General features: G+C 50.7%; 1 protein-coding gene and 1 long non-coding RNA gene across 3 annotated transcripts; one reads left to right on the top strand and one right to left on the bottom strand.

Annotated features, from left to right (window-relative positions):
* Positions 1-572: 572 nt before the first annotated feature.
* Positions 573-11,966, bottom strand: LOC117311770 (uncharacterized). Of its 2 annotated transcripts, XR_012331099.1 has the most exons (4): positions 11,799-11,966; positions 7,056-7,326; positions 1,694-6,152; positions 573-943 (listed from the first exon to the last, which is right to left on the bottom strand). It is a non-coding gene; the product is annotated as an uncharacterized lncRNA (long non-coding RNA). The 2 variants fall into 2 exon arrangements; XR_012331100.1 differs by lacking the exon at positions 1,694-6,152 and having other exon boundaries at positions 11,799-11,953.
* On the top strand, positions 9,933-15,519 carry ANGPTL4 (angiopoietin like 4). The gene is made up of 7 exons (XM_033854445.2): positions 9,933-10,457; positions 10,633-10,743; positions 10,870-10,987; positions 13,226-13,339; positions 13,667-13,762; positions 13,851-14,132; positions 14,854-15,519. The coding sequence occupies exons 1-7, from the start codon at positions 10,122-10,124 to the stop codon at positions 15,033-15,035; spliced, it is 1,239 nt and encodes a 412-aa protein (XP_033710336.1). The 5' UTR covers positions 9,933-10,121; the 3' UTR covers positions 15,036-15,519.
* The last annotated feature ends 7 nt before the right edge of the window (positions 15,520-15,526 follow it).

Genomic DNA, 15,526 nt, shown 5'->3' with positions numbered 1-15,526 from the left:
ACCACAATGGAAAAGAACCTAAAAAAGAATGTATATATATGTATAGCAGAATCACTTTGCGGTACAGCAGAAATTAACACAACATTGTGAATCAACTATACTGCAATTTTAAAAAATTGAAAAAAAAAGTGTATGTGAATGTCGATAACAGCTTTATTTTTAATAAACAAAGACTGGAACAACCCCAATGTCCTTCAACAGATGAATGTATACAGAAACTGTGGTTTATCCATATCAACGTTAAAAATAAATATACTATTGATACACACTCCAACAGAGATGAATCTCAAAATAATTGTGTTAAGTAAAAAAAAAAAGCAGGCAAGAAAGGAGTACATTCTATGTACTCTATGTGATTCCATTTATATAAAATTCTAGGAAATGCAAACTTACCTGTAGTGACGGAAAGCAGGTCATGGTTACCTGGGGAAGGTGGGAGGAGCCAGTGGGAGAGGTTCTTAAGAGGCACAAGGAAGCTTCTGGGTGTGATAGAGATTTCCATTACCTTGATTATGGTGATAGATTCACAGGTGTTTACATAGGTCAGAGTTGATTAGATTGTGCACCTGAAATATGTGCAGATTATGGTATGTCAATTACACTACAATATACTGCCAAGATGCTTTCCCCACCATTTTTGTCTTAGTCCTCTTGGGCTGCTATAACAAAATGCCACAGGCTGGGTGGCTTAAACACAGAAATTTATTTCTCACAGTTCCGGAGGCTGGGAAGTCCAAAATCAAGGTGCTGGTATATTCGGTTCCTGGGGACAACTCTCTTCCTGGCTTGCAGATGGCCACCTTCTCGCTGTATTCTCATATGGTGGAGAGGGAGAGAAAGCTCTCTTCTGCCTCTCTTTCTAAGGGCACCAATCCCATCATGGGAGTCCCGTCCTCATGACCTAATCATCTCCCAAAGGCTCCACCTCCAAAGACCATCATACCTGGGGATTAGGGTTTCCACATAATGAATTTTAGGGGAACACAAACATTCAGTCCATAACAATTTTGAAAAGGAAAATGTTTAGACATACAAAAAAACTTCAAAAGTGATTATGAATAAACCTGGATAAACATTCTCAAACAAAGTTTTAGGTGGACACACAATTAGGAAAAGGGAGACTTCTCCAGCTATGGTTTTTATTTTATTTATTTTTAAAATTAATATTCTCTTTTTTAAAAAAATATTTATTTGTTTGTTTGGCTGAGCCAGGTCTTCGTTGCCGCATGCGGGATCTTTAGTTGCAGCATACGAACTCTTAGTTGCGGCATGTGGGATCTAGTTCCCTGACCAGGGAGTGAGCCCAGGCCCCTGCATTGGGAGTCTTAGCCACTGGACCACCAGGGAAGTCCTCCAGCTATGATTTTTAGAGTTTTGGGTTTTGGCACAATGCAAATGCCTTCCCCATTCAAAATTGTAACTTACAAAAACAGACAGGATTAAAAAAAAAAAGATTCATTAGTTTGGAACTAGAGAGAACTAGGTTGAAATCTTGGCCTTTCTAAGCTGTCTGTCTTTGGCCAAGTATGTGAACATCTCAGAACATCACAGTTTTCCTATCAGTCCAAAAGGGAAAAGAATGCTTTCGTTTTCAAGGCTGATTAAAGGGTGATAAAACATAGACTATGCACGTGCCTAATGGGATAAAGGTGAGTGCTAAATTAATGTGCACTGTTATAATTATTATTCTTACCCTAGTGAGTTCAGGGCTGTTTGCCCTGGTGTCCAAAGGCGGCAGGTTCACACACACGCAAGCTCCCAGGCTGGGAGGACTCTGGGAGACGGGTGGCGATGGGGAGAGTGTCTTGGGCAGAGGCCACTCCATTCCTTTCTGGAGCCCCAGCCCAGAATCTGAGTCATTCTTTCTGCTCTGAGATTCTGAGGCTCCTGCCCTAAAACTGACCTCTCCTGATGACCTGATGTGACTAAAGGCTGACAGGAAAGGGCATGGGCAGTTGCCAGGGGTGGCGGGGGCCACTCCTGGGGGGCCAGCAGCCTTGTTTTGGGATGTCCACATACAATGTCCCTCTGGGCTCGTCTGGGAAGAATCAGTCACATATCCCACGCTACAATGCATTATTCATGCTCTTCCCCAATCTGGGTCACCCAGTCCATATCCTTTTCATCTGGATAATCTTACTGTTCCTCAGCCCCAGGGCCCCTGCCCAAAAAGCCTTACCTGCTGGGATAGGTCCCTTCTCTGACCTCTTCTAGGCCCCTGTGCTTCCCCATTACAGCACTGATCATCCAATATTAAAGTTAAGTGGTTAAACAGACATAGAGAACGGACTTGTGGTTGCCAAGGGGGAGGAGGGGTGGGACAGGGAAGGACTGGGAGTTTGGGATTAGCAGATGCAAACTATTATATATAGGAAGGATAAAAAACAAGGTCCTGGGCTTCCCTGGTGGCGCAGTGGTTGAGAGTCCGCCTGCCGATGCAGGGGACACGGGTTCGTGCCCTGGTCCGGGAAGCACCCACGGAGCGGCTGGGCCCGTGAGCCATGGCCACTGAGCCTGCGCGTCCAGAGCCTGTGCTCCGCAACGGGAGAGGCCACAACAGTGAGAGGCCCGCGTACCGCAAAACAAACAAACAAAGAGAAAAAAACACAAGGTCCTACTGTATAGCACAAGGAACTATGTTCAATATCCTGTGATAAACCATAATGGAAAAGAATATGAAAAAGAATGTATATATACATATAACTGAATCACTTTGCTGTACAGCAGAAATTAACATTGTAAGTTAACTATACTTCAACAAAATAAATGTAAAAAATAAAAATGCTTAAAATAATCAAAATTAGGTCAAAAGATACAAACTTCCAGTTATAAAATAAGGAAGTCCTGGGGTTGTAACATACAGCATGGCAACTATAATTAATAATACTATTATATATTCAAAAGTGGCTAAGAGTAAATCTTAAAAGCTCTCATCATAAGAAAATAATTTTTATTTTTTGGCCGCTCCGTGTAGCTTGCAGGGTCTTAATTCTGTGACCAGGGATTAAGCCCAGGCCCTCAGCAGTGAAACCACAGAATCCTAACCACTGGACCACCAGGGAATTCCCAAGGAAAGAAATTTTGTAACTCTGTATGATGATGGATGTTAACTAGACTTATTGTGGTGATCATTTGGCAATGTATATAAATATCGAATCGTTATGTTGTACATCTGAAACTAATATAATATTGTCAATGATGTCTCAATGAAAGAATTTTTTTTTTTCTGCATTGGGTGTTCGTTGCTGAGCGCGGGCTTTCTCTAGTTGTGGCAAGTGGGGGCTACTCTTCGTTGTGGTGCGAGGGCTTCTCACTGCGGTGGCTTCTCTTGTTGCAGAGCACGGGCTCTAGGCCCGCGGGCTCCAGTAGTTGCAGCACGTGGGCTCCGTTGTTGTGGCGCTCGGGCTTAGTTGCTCTGTGGCATGTAGGATCTTCTCAGACCAGGGATCGAACCCGTGTCCCCTGCATTGGCAGGAGGATTCTTAACCACTGAACCACCAGGGAAGTCCCAAGAATAAATTTTTAAAAATCACAATTAACGGTGCTAATATGGGCAAACAGATTTGCCCCCTGGTACTATGCCCGGAGGTCACAATATCACTGCCAAAAAATGCATAGTAATGAGGAGGAAGCATCAGACAAATGCAAAGTGAGGAACATTCTACCAATAACTAGTGTGTGCATTTCAAAAAAGTCAATATGTCAAAAAAAATGGTACAGGGCTTTCCTAGTGGTTCTGTGTTAAGACCCCACATTCCACTGCAAGGGCCATGGGTTCAATCCCTGGTCGGGGAAGTAACGCATGTCGCAAGGTGTGGCCAAAAAAAAAGAAAAAAAGGTACAAATGAACTTATTTACAAAACAGAAATAGAGTCACAGATGTGGAAAACAAACTTATGGTTACCAAGGGGGAATGGAAGAGGGATAAATTGGGAGATTGGGATTGACATATACACACTACTATATATAAAATAGATAACTAGTAAGAACCTACTGTATAGCACAGGGAACTCTACTCAATACTCTGTAATGACCTATATGAGAAAAGAATCAAAAAAAGAGTGGATATACGTATATGTATAACTGATTCACTTTGCTGTACACCTGAAACTAACACAACATTGTAAATCAACAATTTTTAAAAAGTCAATGTCGTGAAGGACAAAGAATGATTGAGGAACGGGTCCAGATTATGGAGGACTAAGGAGACACAACAAGTAATTGCACCATGTGATCCTGGATGGGACCCCAGAGGGGGAGAAAACAGCTGTAAAGGACATGATGAAACTGGAATCTGGACTGAAGATTAGATAACAGCAATATGTCAGGCTCAAACTTCCTCAAGTTGCTATCTGTGCTGCAGTTACGTAAGTGAAAGGCCTTGTTCTTAGTAAAAGCACTAATCATGTCTGCAGCATACCCTCAAATCATTCACACACACAAAAGTGTGTGTGATTATCTTTTTTCTATGTGTATTTTATATATACATGTATATGTGTGCATTATATATGTGCATCTGTATAATAGGTGTGTGTGCATATTATATGTATTTACATGTGTCTCTCTGTATATAAATGTTTCTCTCTCTCTCTCTCCTCCTCTCTTTTTTTTTTTTTTTTTTTTTTTCGGTACGCGGGCCTCTCACTGCTGTGGCCTCTCCCGTTGCGGAGCACAGGCTTCGGACGCGCAGGCTCAACGGCCATGGCTCACGCGCCCAGCCGCTCTGCGGCATGTGGGATCTTCCCGGACCGGGGCACGAACCCGTGTCCCCTGCATCGGCAGGCGGACTCTCAACCACTGCGCCACCAGGGAAGCCCTACTCCTCTCTCTTTTGTACAAGAATCATCTCTGTTTTATTTATTTCACAGAGTAATGATTTTAATCGAATACATTTGGGCACAGTAAATATTTGACATGAAAAGTAGTTGTATCAGAATGGGCATCAGAAAAATAGCAACTCATCTTTACACATAATAAGTGGAAAATATTTTTTCTGTCTGTTCATGTAAGTGTTACAAATCCTGAGAATGTTATACACTGAACTAGGTACTACCTTATAATTAAATCTTGCATACATATATATATATAGAGAGAGAGACAGAGAGAGACAGAGAAGAGAAATATATATGGAATATATATATATATATATATTTGTGTGTAATATATATATATATGCCTCTCTTCCTTTATGTGAGGGAGGATCACCAGGGAAAAGAACTGCTCAGCTGAGTCCACTGGATGTGGTTTTGAGCCACTAAGTTTGGGGAATGTTTGTTACACAGCAAAAGAAAACTGATTGGGCTTCCCTGGTGGTGCAGTGGTTGAGAATCTGCCTGCTAATGCAGGGGACACGGGTTCGAGCCCTGGTCTAGGAGGATCCCACATGCCGCGGAGCAACTAGGCCCGTGAGCCACAACTACTGAGCCTGCACGTCTGGAGCCTGTGCTCCGCAACAAGAGAGGCCACGATAGTGAGAGGCCCACGCACCGCGATGAAGAGTGGCCCCCTCTTGCCACAACTAGAGAAAGCCCTCACACAGAAACGAAAACCCAACACAGCAAAAATAAATAAATTAATTAATAAACTCCTACCCCCAACATCTTCAAAAAAAAAAAAAAGAAAAACCACAGCTTTAAAAAAAAATATGCTCCTGATTTCTAAAAAAAAAAAAGGAAAACTGATACACTAATGCTGTTAAATAATAAAATATGTTCTATCCTCCCAGTTTTTAAAATATACCTTCAAAACAATATGAAAGGTCAGATCCAAATTTATTATTTCTTTTTTGTTTTAATAAGATTTGGGTTTTTTTTAGATTAGAGTTTTTAAATTGTGGTAAAACATACATAATAGAAAAAGTTTAACCATTTTAATGAATACAATTCAGTGGCATTAAGTACACATACAATGTTGTACAACTTCTACCTAGTTCCAGAACTTTTCCACCAGCCCAAATGGAAACTCAATGGTCTTAAAGGAAGTCTATGGGCTCCAGTAAATATACCCATTGCTCCCACAACTCCTTGCCTGGTGGAGGCATTCACCCTCCAAACTGCAGTGCCATAATAGAGGTCCCTCTTGTCCTGGTCTGAGGCTGGCACTGGCAACAGAAAAACACCAGCCCAAAGGCAATGATCAGAGGCTTAAAGGATCTGCAAAAAAACAGAACATGGAATGGCCTGTGTCGCACAGCAGTGATGGGGCGGGAGGGCTTCCCTTGGCCAAAGAGGGCAGCTCCCCTTCAGCTTTGGACCGTTGCAAACAAGCAGGACTGCAGACCACTCCTGTTGGACCTTCCAGTTTTTCAAGAGAAGCAGAAATTCCGGATTTTCATTAGAAATCTCCTGATACTCAAAATTCTGGGCAGAACAAACCAAGCGTATCTTCAGGTGGAGTTTGGCCTGTGGGGTCCAGCATAGGATCATGCAGGATCTGTGCCTAAAACATGGGTGAGGGAGACTTCCCTGGTGGTCCAGTGGGTAAGACTCCATGCTCCCAATGCAGGGGGCCAGGGTTCGATCCCTGGTCGGGGAACTAGAGCCTGCATGCATGCTGCAACTAAGAAGTCTGCATGCTGCAACTAAAAAGATCCCATGTGCAGCAACGAAGACCCGGCTGAGCCAAAAAAAAAAAAAAGGGTGAGGGATGGGGTGGGTGGGAGAGCAGAGCTGGCAGAGGGGGCTTGGCTTCTGTGCAAATTTGAGCAGGAGACGGGATTGCAACTCATGGGAGCAGCATCAGTTGCACTCCATGTCCGCCACTGGCAGAACTCAAAATAAAGCATGGTTGGAGCAGGTTTAAGCTCAATAATAATCCTAGTCTTCCTGGGAAACTTTATTCCCCCCACACCTCCTCTCTCAGACTATGTGATCTCTCTGTACCTCTGTTTCCCCTTCTTTAAAATAGAGACCTTACAGGATATATTAAGTGAATGAATATATATAAAATACATAAAATAATGCCAAGTGCAGGGTGGGCACTACTTAAATGTTGGCTACTGTATTAGCTGCAGAATGAGTGGCTTAAAACAACAAGACACATTTATTATTTCTTACTTTTCTGTGGGTCAGGAGTTTGGGAGCAGCTTAGCTGGGTGGTTCTGGCTTGGAGTCTCATGAGGTTGCTAACAGATGCCAAGTGAGGCTACATCATCTGAAAGCTTGACTGGGGCTGGAGGATCTGCTTCCAAGATAGCTCCCTTGTGTGGCAGACAAGCTGATGCTGGTTGTTGGGTGGAGGCCTCAGTTCCTCACCTTGCAGATCTCTCCAAAGCGTTGCTTGAGTGTCCTCACAGTATGGTGGCTGGCTTCTCCCGGAGCAAGTGAGCTAATCAAGAACAAGAAGGAAGTCACATGTTTTTTATAACCTAACCTCAGAAGTCACACACATTGTCATTTCAACAATATCCTCTTGGTTATATGATGGAGAGGAACTACACAAGAGTGCAAATATCAGGAAGCAAGGATCACTGCGCTATTATGAATAAAGGTAGCATGGCTGCTAAGAGCAGAGCTGTGAGTCAGGCAGGCTGGTTTCAAATCCTAGCTCTTTCTAGATAACTGTGAGAACTTGGACAAGTACTTAACCTGTCTTTCACTGCATCCTCATTTATAAGATAGAATAACAGTATCTGCTTCATTTGCAGTTGTTATTGGGATTAAGGGAATATATAATCACTTTAGAACAATTCCTGGCATATAACAAGTACACAATAGTGCACAACTTTTTTTTTTACTTGAGTTGTACACTTCATTATTTATTTATTATTTATTTATTTATTTGGTTGTGTCAGATCTTAGTTGTGGCACGTGGCTCCTTAGTTATGGCACGCAAACTCCTAGTTGCGGCATGCATGTGGGATCTAGTTCCCGGACCAGGGATCAAACCCGGGCCCCCTGCATTGGGAGCATGGAGTCTTAACCACTGCACCACCAGGGAAGTCTCTGCTGCTACTTTTTTATACACAGCCCCTCCAATGACAGATCAGCTCCTCCCATACAACCCACCAGAAGCCCCAATGATTGAAGACTAGTAGAGAGGGACTGAGGGGTCCCCAGTAATTAGGTCCTAGAGATACATACAGATGGAAAGACACTGTTCATGAGACTGTGTCCTGCTCCAGACTGAAATTTCCCAAAGGCAGGGATTTTCCTTTCAGCTGCCCACAGACAGACAAAAAAAAAAAAGTCAATTTTACTGCTTCGCTTTCTGATGAGAGACTCCAGCCCGCATGTCACCTTTCTAATACCATTTACTTCACCCAGAGTAGCCTACATTGGGTGGAGGGGGCATCTTGCCCACCATTATGGACCCAGCATAGTAACCAGCACACAGCAGGTACCAAAGAAACAATTGATCATGGTGATATGTTATTGCTGGGTCAGAAATATATTCCACAGAGCAGTTTTTTAAGATATAATCCAGGGCCAGCTCTGGGTCCCTGGACAAATTCTTTTGTAGCCTGCTCACTGCAGGTGCCTCTAAGAGGCTTGGGTGTACTTTGTGCCCTCTGAAACACAGCACAGAGGTAGAAGCTCCTTCAGAGTGGATCAGAAAGAGGCCTTCAGGTTGGGAAGGTAATTGATCATTTTTCTCAGTGCAAGAAGCCAGGGAGGAGGAGAGCTCACTCTTGGATAGCTATGTCCCCCACTCAGAAGGAGGCCAGGGGCTGGGGGCTGGACAGGCCGGCTGCCAGGTCAGATGGTGGCTATCTGGATCTATTCCTTGCCAAGGTTTTCCTCTGTGCCCTTCCCACCTGCCTGTCACTGCTGCCGGGATCTGCTATCCTGGCATCTGGCCCAGCCAAGTGTATGGGGCACACAGTGTTGGATTCCAGAGGCTGAGCTGGCTCGGAGCCCTGCTGAGTCAACTCTGTTTTTCTTGCCTGTTCTCTGAGCCATCGTGCCCTGGGTTTTTCCTGGCAGGCAGGTTTTCTATGCCAGCCTCAATTTTCAGGCAAGGTATAGGGAAGTTGGTGGGAATGGAGGGGGAGAACTTTGGTAAAAGTTTGTTGAATAAATGCTTAGCCTTGTGAAATGAAAGTGGTCCACCTCACAGCCTCACTCAGTTCTTCCTCTGTCCCAACTCTTTCCCTACCCGAGGGTCTCTCCACCAGCCTGGGAACTCCATGTAGGAGAGCAGAGGACTGTTTATTGAATGAATGAATGAATGAGGGAGAATGGGGAGACCTTCCTTCCATGTATCCCCTCTTTCTGTTCCAAGGTTCCTGCTTTGATTCAGGCAAACACTCTGAAGACCCTGAGGGTAGAGAGTGGGCAGTGGGGAGAGAGGCACCCGCTGGAGACTGAACAAGACAAATCTGGTCCCTGCCACCTGGGCACTAAGTTGTGCGGAGTGGGATGAGGGACGTTAAAGAATCCCACAAACGCATCTGCAACGACCAAGCCTTGAGCGGGAAGGAGCGCGAAAGCCCGAGATGTCTCCCCGGGAGACCAGCCTGGTCTTGGGATGCTCTCCGGGAGGCGTTCCGGAGGCGGGGATGTTTGAGGGGTCCCGGGTTTCCGCCTAGCTCTGCTGGACTGAGCGTACCAGGACCCTCTTCCCCAGCTTTTGACTTGGGGAGGGGGTCAGGAATGCAGCCCGCACGCCCCGTCCCCGCTGACACCAGCGCCTTTTCCCCACTGGGCGCGGCGGGGGCTGGGGGGGGGGGGGCTCGAAATTCCGGCGCTTGGAAAGGGACCGCGGGGAGAGGAAGTCACGTCTCCCACGGTCAGCAGAGAAGGCACGGCTGACCACGCACGTCCGGGCCTGGTGGGAGGAGCCAGAGTTTTGCACCTCCCAGGGCACCCCTCACCCCCAAAACTACCCGGCCTCCAGCAACTGAACCCCACCCCCGGCCCCACGCCCCGTCCCCGGAACTCCACGCGCCCCGCCTCCCAGGCTCCGCCTTCTACTCCCGCACTGTGCTTATAATAGAGGGCGTAGCGGGCACAAGCCAAGCTGTGATTCGAGTCTTTGCTCTCTGGCTTCTGCACCCAAGCGAGTCTCCACCAGGGCCCCCGCGTCTCCACCCCTCTCATCTCGACCTCCGAGTCCCCCTTGCGCCCCCTCACCCCTGCCTCTCCGATCTCCGCGTCCCGGCGTCCACACCACCCGGAAGGATGCGCTGTGCGCCAACAGCCGGAGCAGCCCTGGTGCTGTGCGCTGCCACCGCCGGGCTGCTGAGCGCGCAGGGCCGCCCGGAGCCTCCCGAGAAGCCGCGCTTCGCCTCCTGGGACGAGGTGAATGTGCTGGCGCACGGGCTCCTGCAGCTCGGCAACGGGCTACGCGAGCACGTGGAGCGCACCCGTGGGCAGCTGGGCGAGCTGGAGCGGCGTCTGGGCTCGTGCGGGGCCGCCTGCAAGGATCCTGAGGGGTCAGCCGCACCTCCGTTCGCCCCGGAGAATCTGGTCCCTCCCGGCGGCGATGCAGTCCCGGAGACCCTCCGCAGCTTTCAGGTACGTACGCTCCTACTGCCCTGGAAGTGTGTGGACGGGAGGGGGCGCATCCCGGACTCCCTGGGCTCTTCTGCCCAGGCCTCAAAGGATGGAGAGTTGGGAGTAGGACCGGGGATGAATGGAGAAGTTGGCGGCGGAAGGCCAGATCCTCACCAGGGTTTTATACTCTCCCCAGACTCAGCTCAAGGCTCAGAACAGCAGGATCCAGCAACTCTTCCAGAAGGTGGCCCAGCAGCAGCGGCACCTGGAGAAGCAGCACCTGAGAATCCAGAATCTGCAGAGCCAGGTGCCCGATGCTTGCCCCAGGTGGGGAGGGAGGTTGAAGTTGGACCTATGGGTCTGGACGTGGAGCTAAGCAGGTCGAGCAGCCTGAGCCAGCCAGACCTGACCCCCTCCTCCTGTCCTGTCCCAGATGGGCCATTTGGCCCCCATGCACCTGGGCCACGGGGTGGCCAAGCGTGCCAGGAGGAAGAGGCTACCCAAGATGGCCCAACTTGCTGGCCCAGCTCAAAATATCAGCCGCTTGCACAGTGAGTGTCCAGACCTTTGCTGTTCTCCGGAAACCACACCCCCACTATTCTTGCCCCCCACCCTTGTCAGGTCCACCTTACTGAGAAGGAGAGAGGCCCCGGCCCTGCGTCCCTGTGGGCTGACGGGGCTCTGGTGAAGGGATGACTGGGACACCCCCTCCTCAGTCCTCTCCCTGCCCCACGGGGCCACCCCACCCTTCTTCCCAGCAAGCCACTGGGATTTCCCACGGGCCACTAAGTGGAGCAGCAGGTGGCTGGGAAACAGGGTCCAAGGGGGACTTGAGCTGCAGGGGTGTGGGAAAAGGGGTGGTACAGCTCAGGGTCACCTTCCTGGAGGTTGGAACCTTCTAGGAGGGACAGGATGGGGGACGAAAGGGTGCCAGCTAGGGAGGCTGGAGGCTGGAGCTCTCGTTGGGTGAAGAGAGAATGGCGGCCTGGGAGAAGAGGTTCTGATGTTTGGCCAACACCCACCCACCATGGGCTTTTAGAGTGTGGATCTAGGAGGGGAGGCTAGGGCAGGGAACCCCCATCTCCTTGGCCAGACGCATCACTCTTGCAACTCTTACAAATCCAGGCCTCCTGACTCACACACCTCTTCCGTCCCTCAACCTTCTATTGGCCCGGAAGTCCCAGATCAGCCCTTCCCACGCCCCCCCCCAAGTTCTGGTTCCTTTATTGTGTATGCCCCATGCACCCCAGATCTCCTAACATGTCTGTAGGTATCTGACACAGATTCCCAGCTCCCGGTGTCTCTGTCCTACTGCTCCAGAGCTGGCTGGCTTCCTTGTGGTCCTCCTACCCCATCACCCACCTTGGCATCAGCAGCAGTCTGCAGCCAACTGGGTGAAAGTTCAGATCTCCCTCTTCACACCCTCGGGCTGGTTGCTGGCTTCACGCCCTCTAGTCTTGAGGGCTCTGGCACCTCCCCATCCCACCACTTTCCCTCCCCTCCCCAACCAGGAAGGGTCCATTACACCCTCCCAAACCGTAGCCCTGGTATGAGTGGCTTCTGGGTGGGGCCCGCAGGCATAGATCCAGGCTGGGGAATGTGATGGGGAGGGGGGGGGGGGTCATGCGTAGGTCTGGGGACTCCAGGCTCGCCCCTGCCAAGTATGGGAAAGTTCAGAGCTGTGGAGACAAACAGCTGGTGTTAATGGAAGCCACATTGGTGGTTTGGCGGGCTGCCTGTTGTGATTGGAAGAGAGGAAAGTAGGGGAAAGGGGAGCTGCTTCAGGGCCCAGAAAATGCCTCCAGTCATCCGGGCCCGCCCTCACTCCCACAGTGTGGACACATTCACCCCGCGACCTGAGCCTTCCCCTCCCCCTGCGACCTTTCCCCTACTTTCCGGGCTGGGCTGGGGCTGGGCTGGGGCTGGGCTGGGCATGGGACGGGCTGGGGGCGGGGACTTCCCCGGTCTGCCGATGTGCCCTGGCCATCCTTCCGTTTTTTCCTCCCTCCTCCCTCCTTCCCTCCTCAATCCTTCCCCCTCCCTCTCTGATACCTGGGACCCCAGGCAGGGCCTCTGTGGTGTCCCCAAGCCCCATCCAGGCCTGATTCCCCTCCCGCCACTGGACAAAGCAGACCCCCTCCTGTTTATCGCAGTTCTTGCCCCATCCCCACTCTGGTCCAGCTCCTTCAGTCATTCCTTCATGGCATCTTTAGTAAACACCTGCTGTGGGCTGGGATCAGCCTGGGCACCGGTGCCAGATGGTGGGCAAAGAGCCATTCATTGTCCCTAGCCTCATGGACCTCCTTCAGTGTGGGGAGTTGGAGAGAGACCATCAGATGACCCCAGTGTTGGGGAGTAGGAAGTCCTCAGTGCCCCTAACCTGGTCTGGGTGGGATGGTCAGGGACATGATCCCTTTCAGAAGCTGGGACCTTTAATATGAGGCAAGGAAAGGCATGAGGGAAGTGGGTCTCAGAACAGTAGCACGTGCAAAGTCCCTGTGGCAGGAGGGGGGTGTGGTACCAGGAAGGCTATGTGGCCAGAGGGTGGGTGTGCAGTGCAGGAGAGGGAGGATGGGTATAGCAACCAGTCCTGGGGTGCCTTGTAGACTGTGTCGAGGAAAGGCATGGGGTGCTATGGAAGACTTTAGGCAAGTGGGGGGTGTGTCATGAGCTCTAGATTGCCCCGTCCCGTCCCTGTCACCCGCTGCCCAGCCCCCAGACATGCCTGTTTCCTGGAACCCCCAGGACTGCTCTCTGCTTCAATCCCCCCACCCTTGTCTGCCCTGCAGGACTGCCCAGGGACTGCCAAGAGCTGTTTGAAGAGGGAGAGAGGCAAAGTGGATTGTTCCAGATCCAGCCCCGGGGGTCCTCCTCATTCCTGGTTAACTGCAAGATGACCTCAGGTAGGGCTGCTCTGGCCCCCCAGGTACCCCAAATATCATGGGCCCGGTTGTCTTTCTGTCAAATGCAGCTCACCCCCCCTCCCTCCCTTGCTCCCCGCTTTCTCCTTCCCTGCTGGATCCTTGGGACAAAGATCCAGGCAGAGCCCTCCGCCTGCTGACCAGCCCATCTTCCTCCTTTAACCATCTTCCTCCAGTCCTGCTGGGATGGATGAGAGGAACATTGCTCTCCCTTGGTTTAGACGTGGTTTGGGGTTTGGGAGCCAGATGGGGGAGTCAGGGTCTCTTGTAAAAAAAATCCTCCTGGTGACTTTGCACCTTTCTGGGCAGATGGAGGCTGGACTGTAATTCAGAGGCGCCAGGATGGCTCAGTCGACTTTAACCAGCCCTGGGACGCCTACAAGGATGGCTTCGGAGACCCCCAAGGTGGGTGTTTCCTGCAGGCCAGAGGCACAGGGGGAGGAGGGGGCCACGGAGGTGGGTCGTTCTCACAGATGGGCCTTTCCCACTGTAGGTGAGTTCTGGCTGGGCCTGGAGAAGGTGCACCGCATCATGGGGGAGCGTGGCAGCCGCCTGGCTGTGCAGCTGCAGGACTGGGAGGGCAATGCCGAGTCATTGCAGTTCCCTGTCCACCTGGGTGGCGAAGACACAGCCTACAGCCTGCAGCTCACGGCGCCCGTGGCCAGCAAACTGGGTGCCACCGCCTTCTCACCCAGCGGCCTCTCCCTGCCTTTCTCCACTTGGGACCAAGACCACGACCTCCGCGGAGACAAGAACTGTGCAAAGAGCCTCTCTGGTGAGCAAGCAAGCTCTGTCCCTCCTTGTCTTGCCCTTTGCCACACAGCTGGGACCTCCCCTCCCTACCTTTCTGCATCCGTCCCCTGCCTTCAACTCCATCTATTCCCTCCCCACTTTTCTCCTTACGTGCAGCATACCCTTGGGCAACTGACTTAACACTCACTTACTCCATCTTCAAAATGGGTATAACCATACCGTCCACGCCATAGGATTATTATGAACATATGATGAGTTGACGTTTGTGGGATGGTGGCTGGTGTGTGGCAAAGCCATCGAGACAGACCCCATCTTGTTCTAATGAAATCGGAGGCAGAGCCCGGGCCCTGTGAAGTGAAATATATGAAACTGCCTTTTGGTGGGTCAAAGAAGGATGGAATAGTGGTTAATTTCATATGGTTCAATCTAATATAAACTAGTGAGATGCATGACAGTCATAGAGAGGCTTTGATAAATGTTTGCCATGTGCCAGGTGCGGAGAAGTCACTCGCCAGGGTCACAGACATAAAAGCTGCAGTTACCAGGAAGGGGGGTACCCAGAGCCCCTGGGGTGCCTTTGTCACAACCTGGGGTTCCTCAGAACACAGTTTGACAACCACTGCCAAAGACATCTCATCTAAAGTGTGTGACATCCAACACCCAGCCTCATCCCCATCCCGGGCCCAGTGGAGGCCCAAGGACCCATGGGCCTAACCAAGTCCCCTTTTTTCTGACCCCGGCAGGTGGCTGGTGGTTCGGTACCTGCGGCCACTCCAATCTTAATGGCCAGTATTTCCATTCCATCCCGCGGCAGCGGCAGCAGCTTAAGAAGGGCATCTTCTGGAAGACCTGGCGGGGCCGCTACTACCCGCTGCAGGCCACCACCATGCTGATCCAGCCCACAGCGGCCGAAGCAGCCTCCTAGCCTCCTCGCTGGGGCCTGGTCCCAGGCTCCTGGAGGACAGGGACTCTGATTCTGGCCCAGCATGTGGCCACTCCCTGCCTGGGCAGGGGCTCCAAGCAGGGGCCACCTGAAACCTCATGGACAGAGAAGATGTCCACGACTGGAGATGCCCCCGCGATGAGTGGGGGGGCTGCAGGAAATGCCCTCTGAGAAGAACAGAGCTGCAGGGCTGCAGGGCACAGACCCCGAAAGCGTGGGACATGGGGGCATTGAAGCCCACTCCTCGCCCGCCCGAGGAGTATGGGACGCAGAGGGACCACTCGGGGGCAGCCAGGCCGGCCCTTGATGGCGGATTCAGTCACGTTGACTGGCTGGGGGACCAGGACTCCCGTAGACCCCGGGCGCCCTTGTGGTGCTGTAGCGTGTGGGTGCTATAGGCGAGCCCACGCCGACGGCATCTGGGCTGAGCCCACGGAATTCTTGGAATAAAAACAACCTCAGAACATTTCGTT

Source organism: Tursiops truncatus, chromosome 3 (genome assembly GCF_011762595.2).
Source record: "Tursiops truncatus isolate mTurTru1 chromosome 3, mTurTru1.mat.Y, whole genome shotgun sequence".
NCBI lineage: Eukaryota > Metazoa > Chordata > Mammalia > Artiodactyla > Delphinidae > Tursiops > Tursiops truncatus.
The sequence above is the reverse complement of the archived record's forward strand: the minus strand, read 5'-3'. Positions and strand labels throughout refer to the sequence as shown.

Bases quoted from the DNA above. Each gene is read 5' to 3' on its own strand.
- ANGPTL4 (XM_033854445.2), top strand. From the start codon at position 10,122: ATGCGCTGTGCGCCAACAGCCGGAGCAGCCCTGGTGCTGTGCGCTGCC. The intron at 10,988-13,225 runs GTGAGTGTCCAG...TCTGCCCTGCAG, and splicing joins AAATATCAGCCGCTTGCACA to GACTGCCCAGGGACTGCCAA. The intron at 13,763-13,850 runs GTGGGTGTTTCC...TTCCCACTGTAG, and splicing joins TGGCTTCGGAGACCCCCAAG to GTGAGTTCTGGCTGGGCCTG.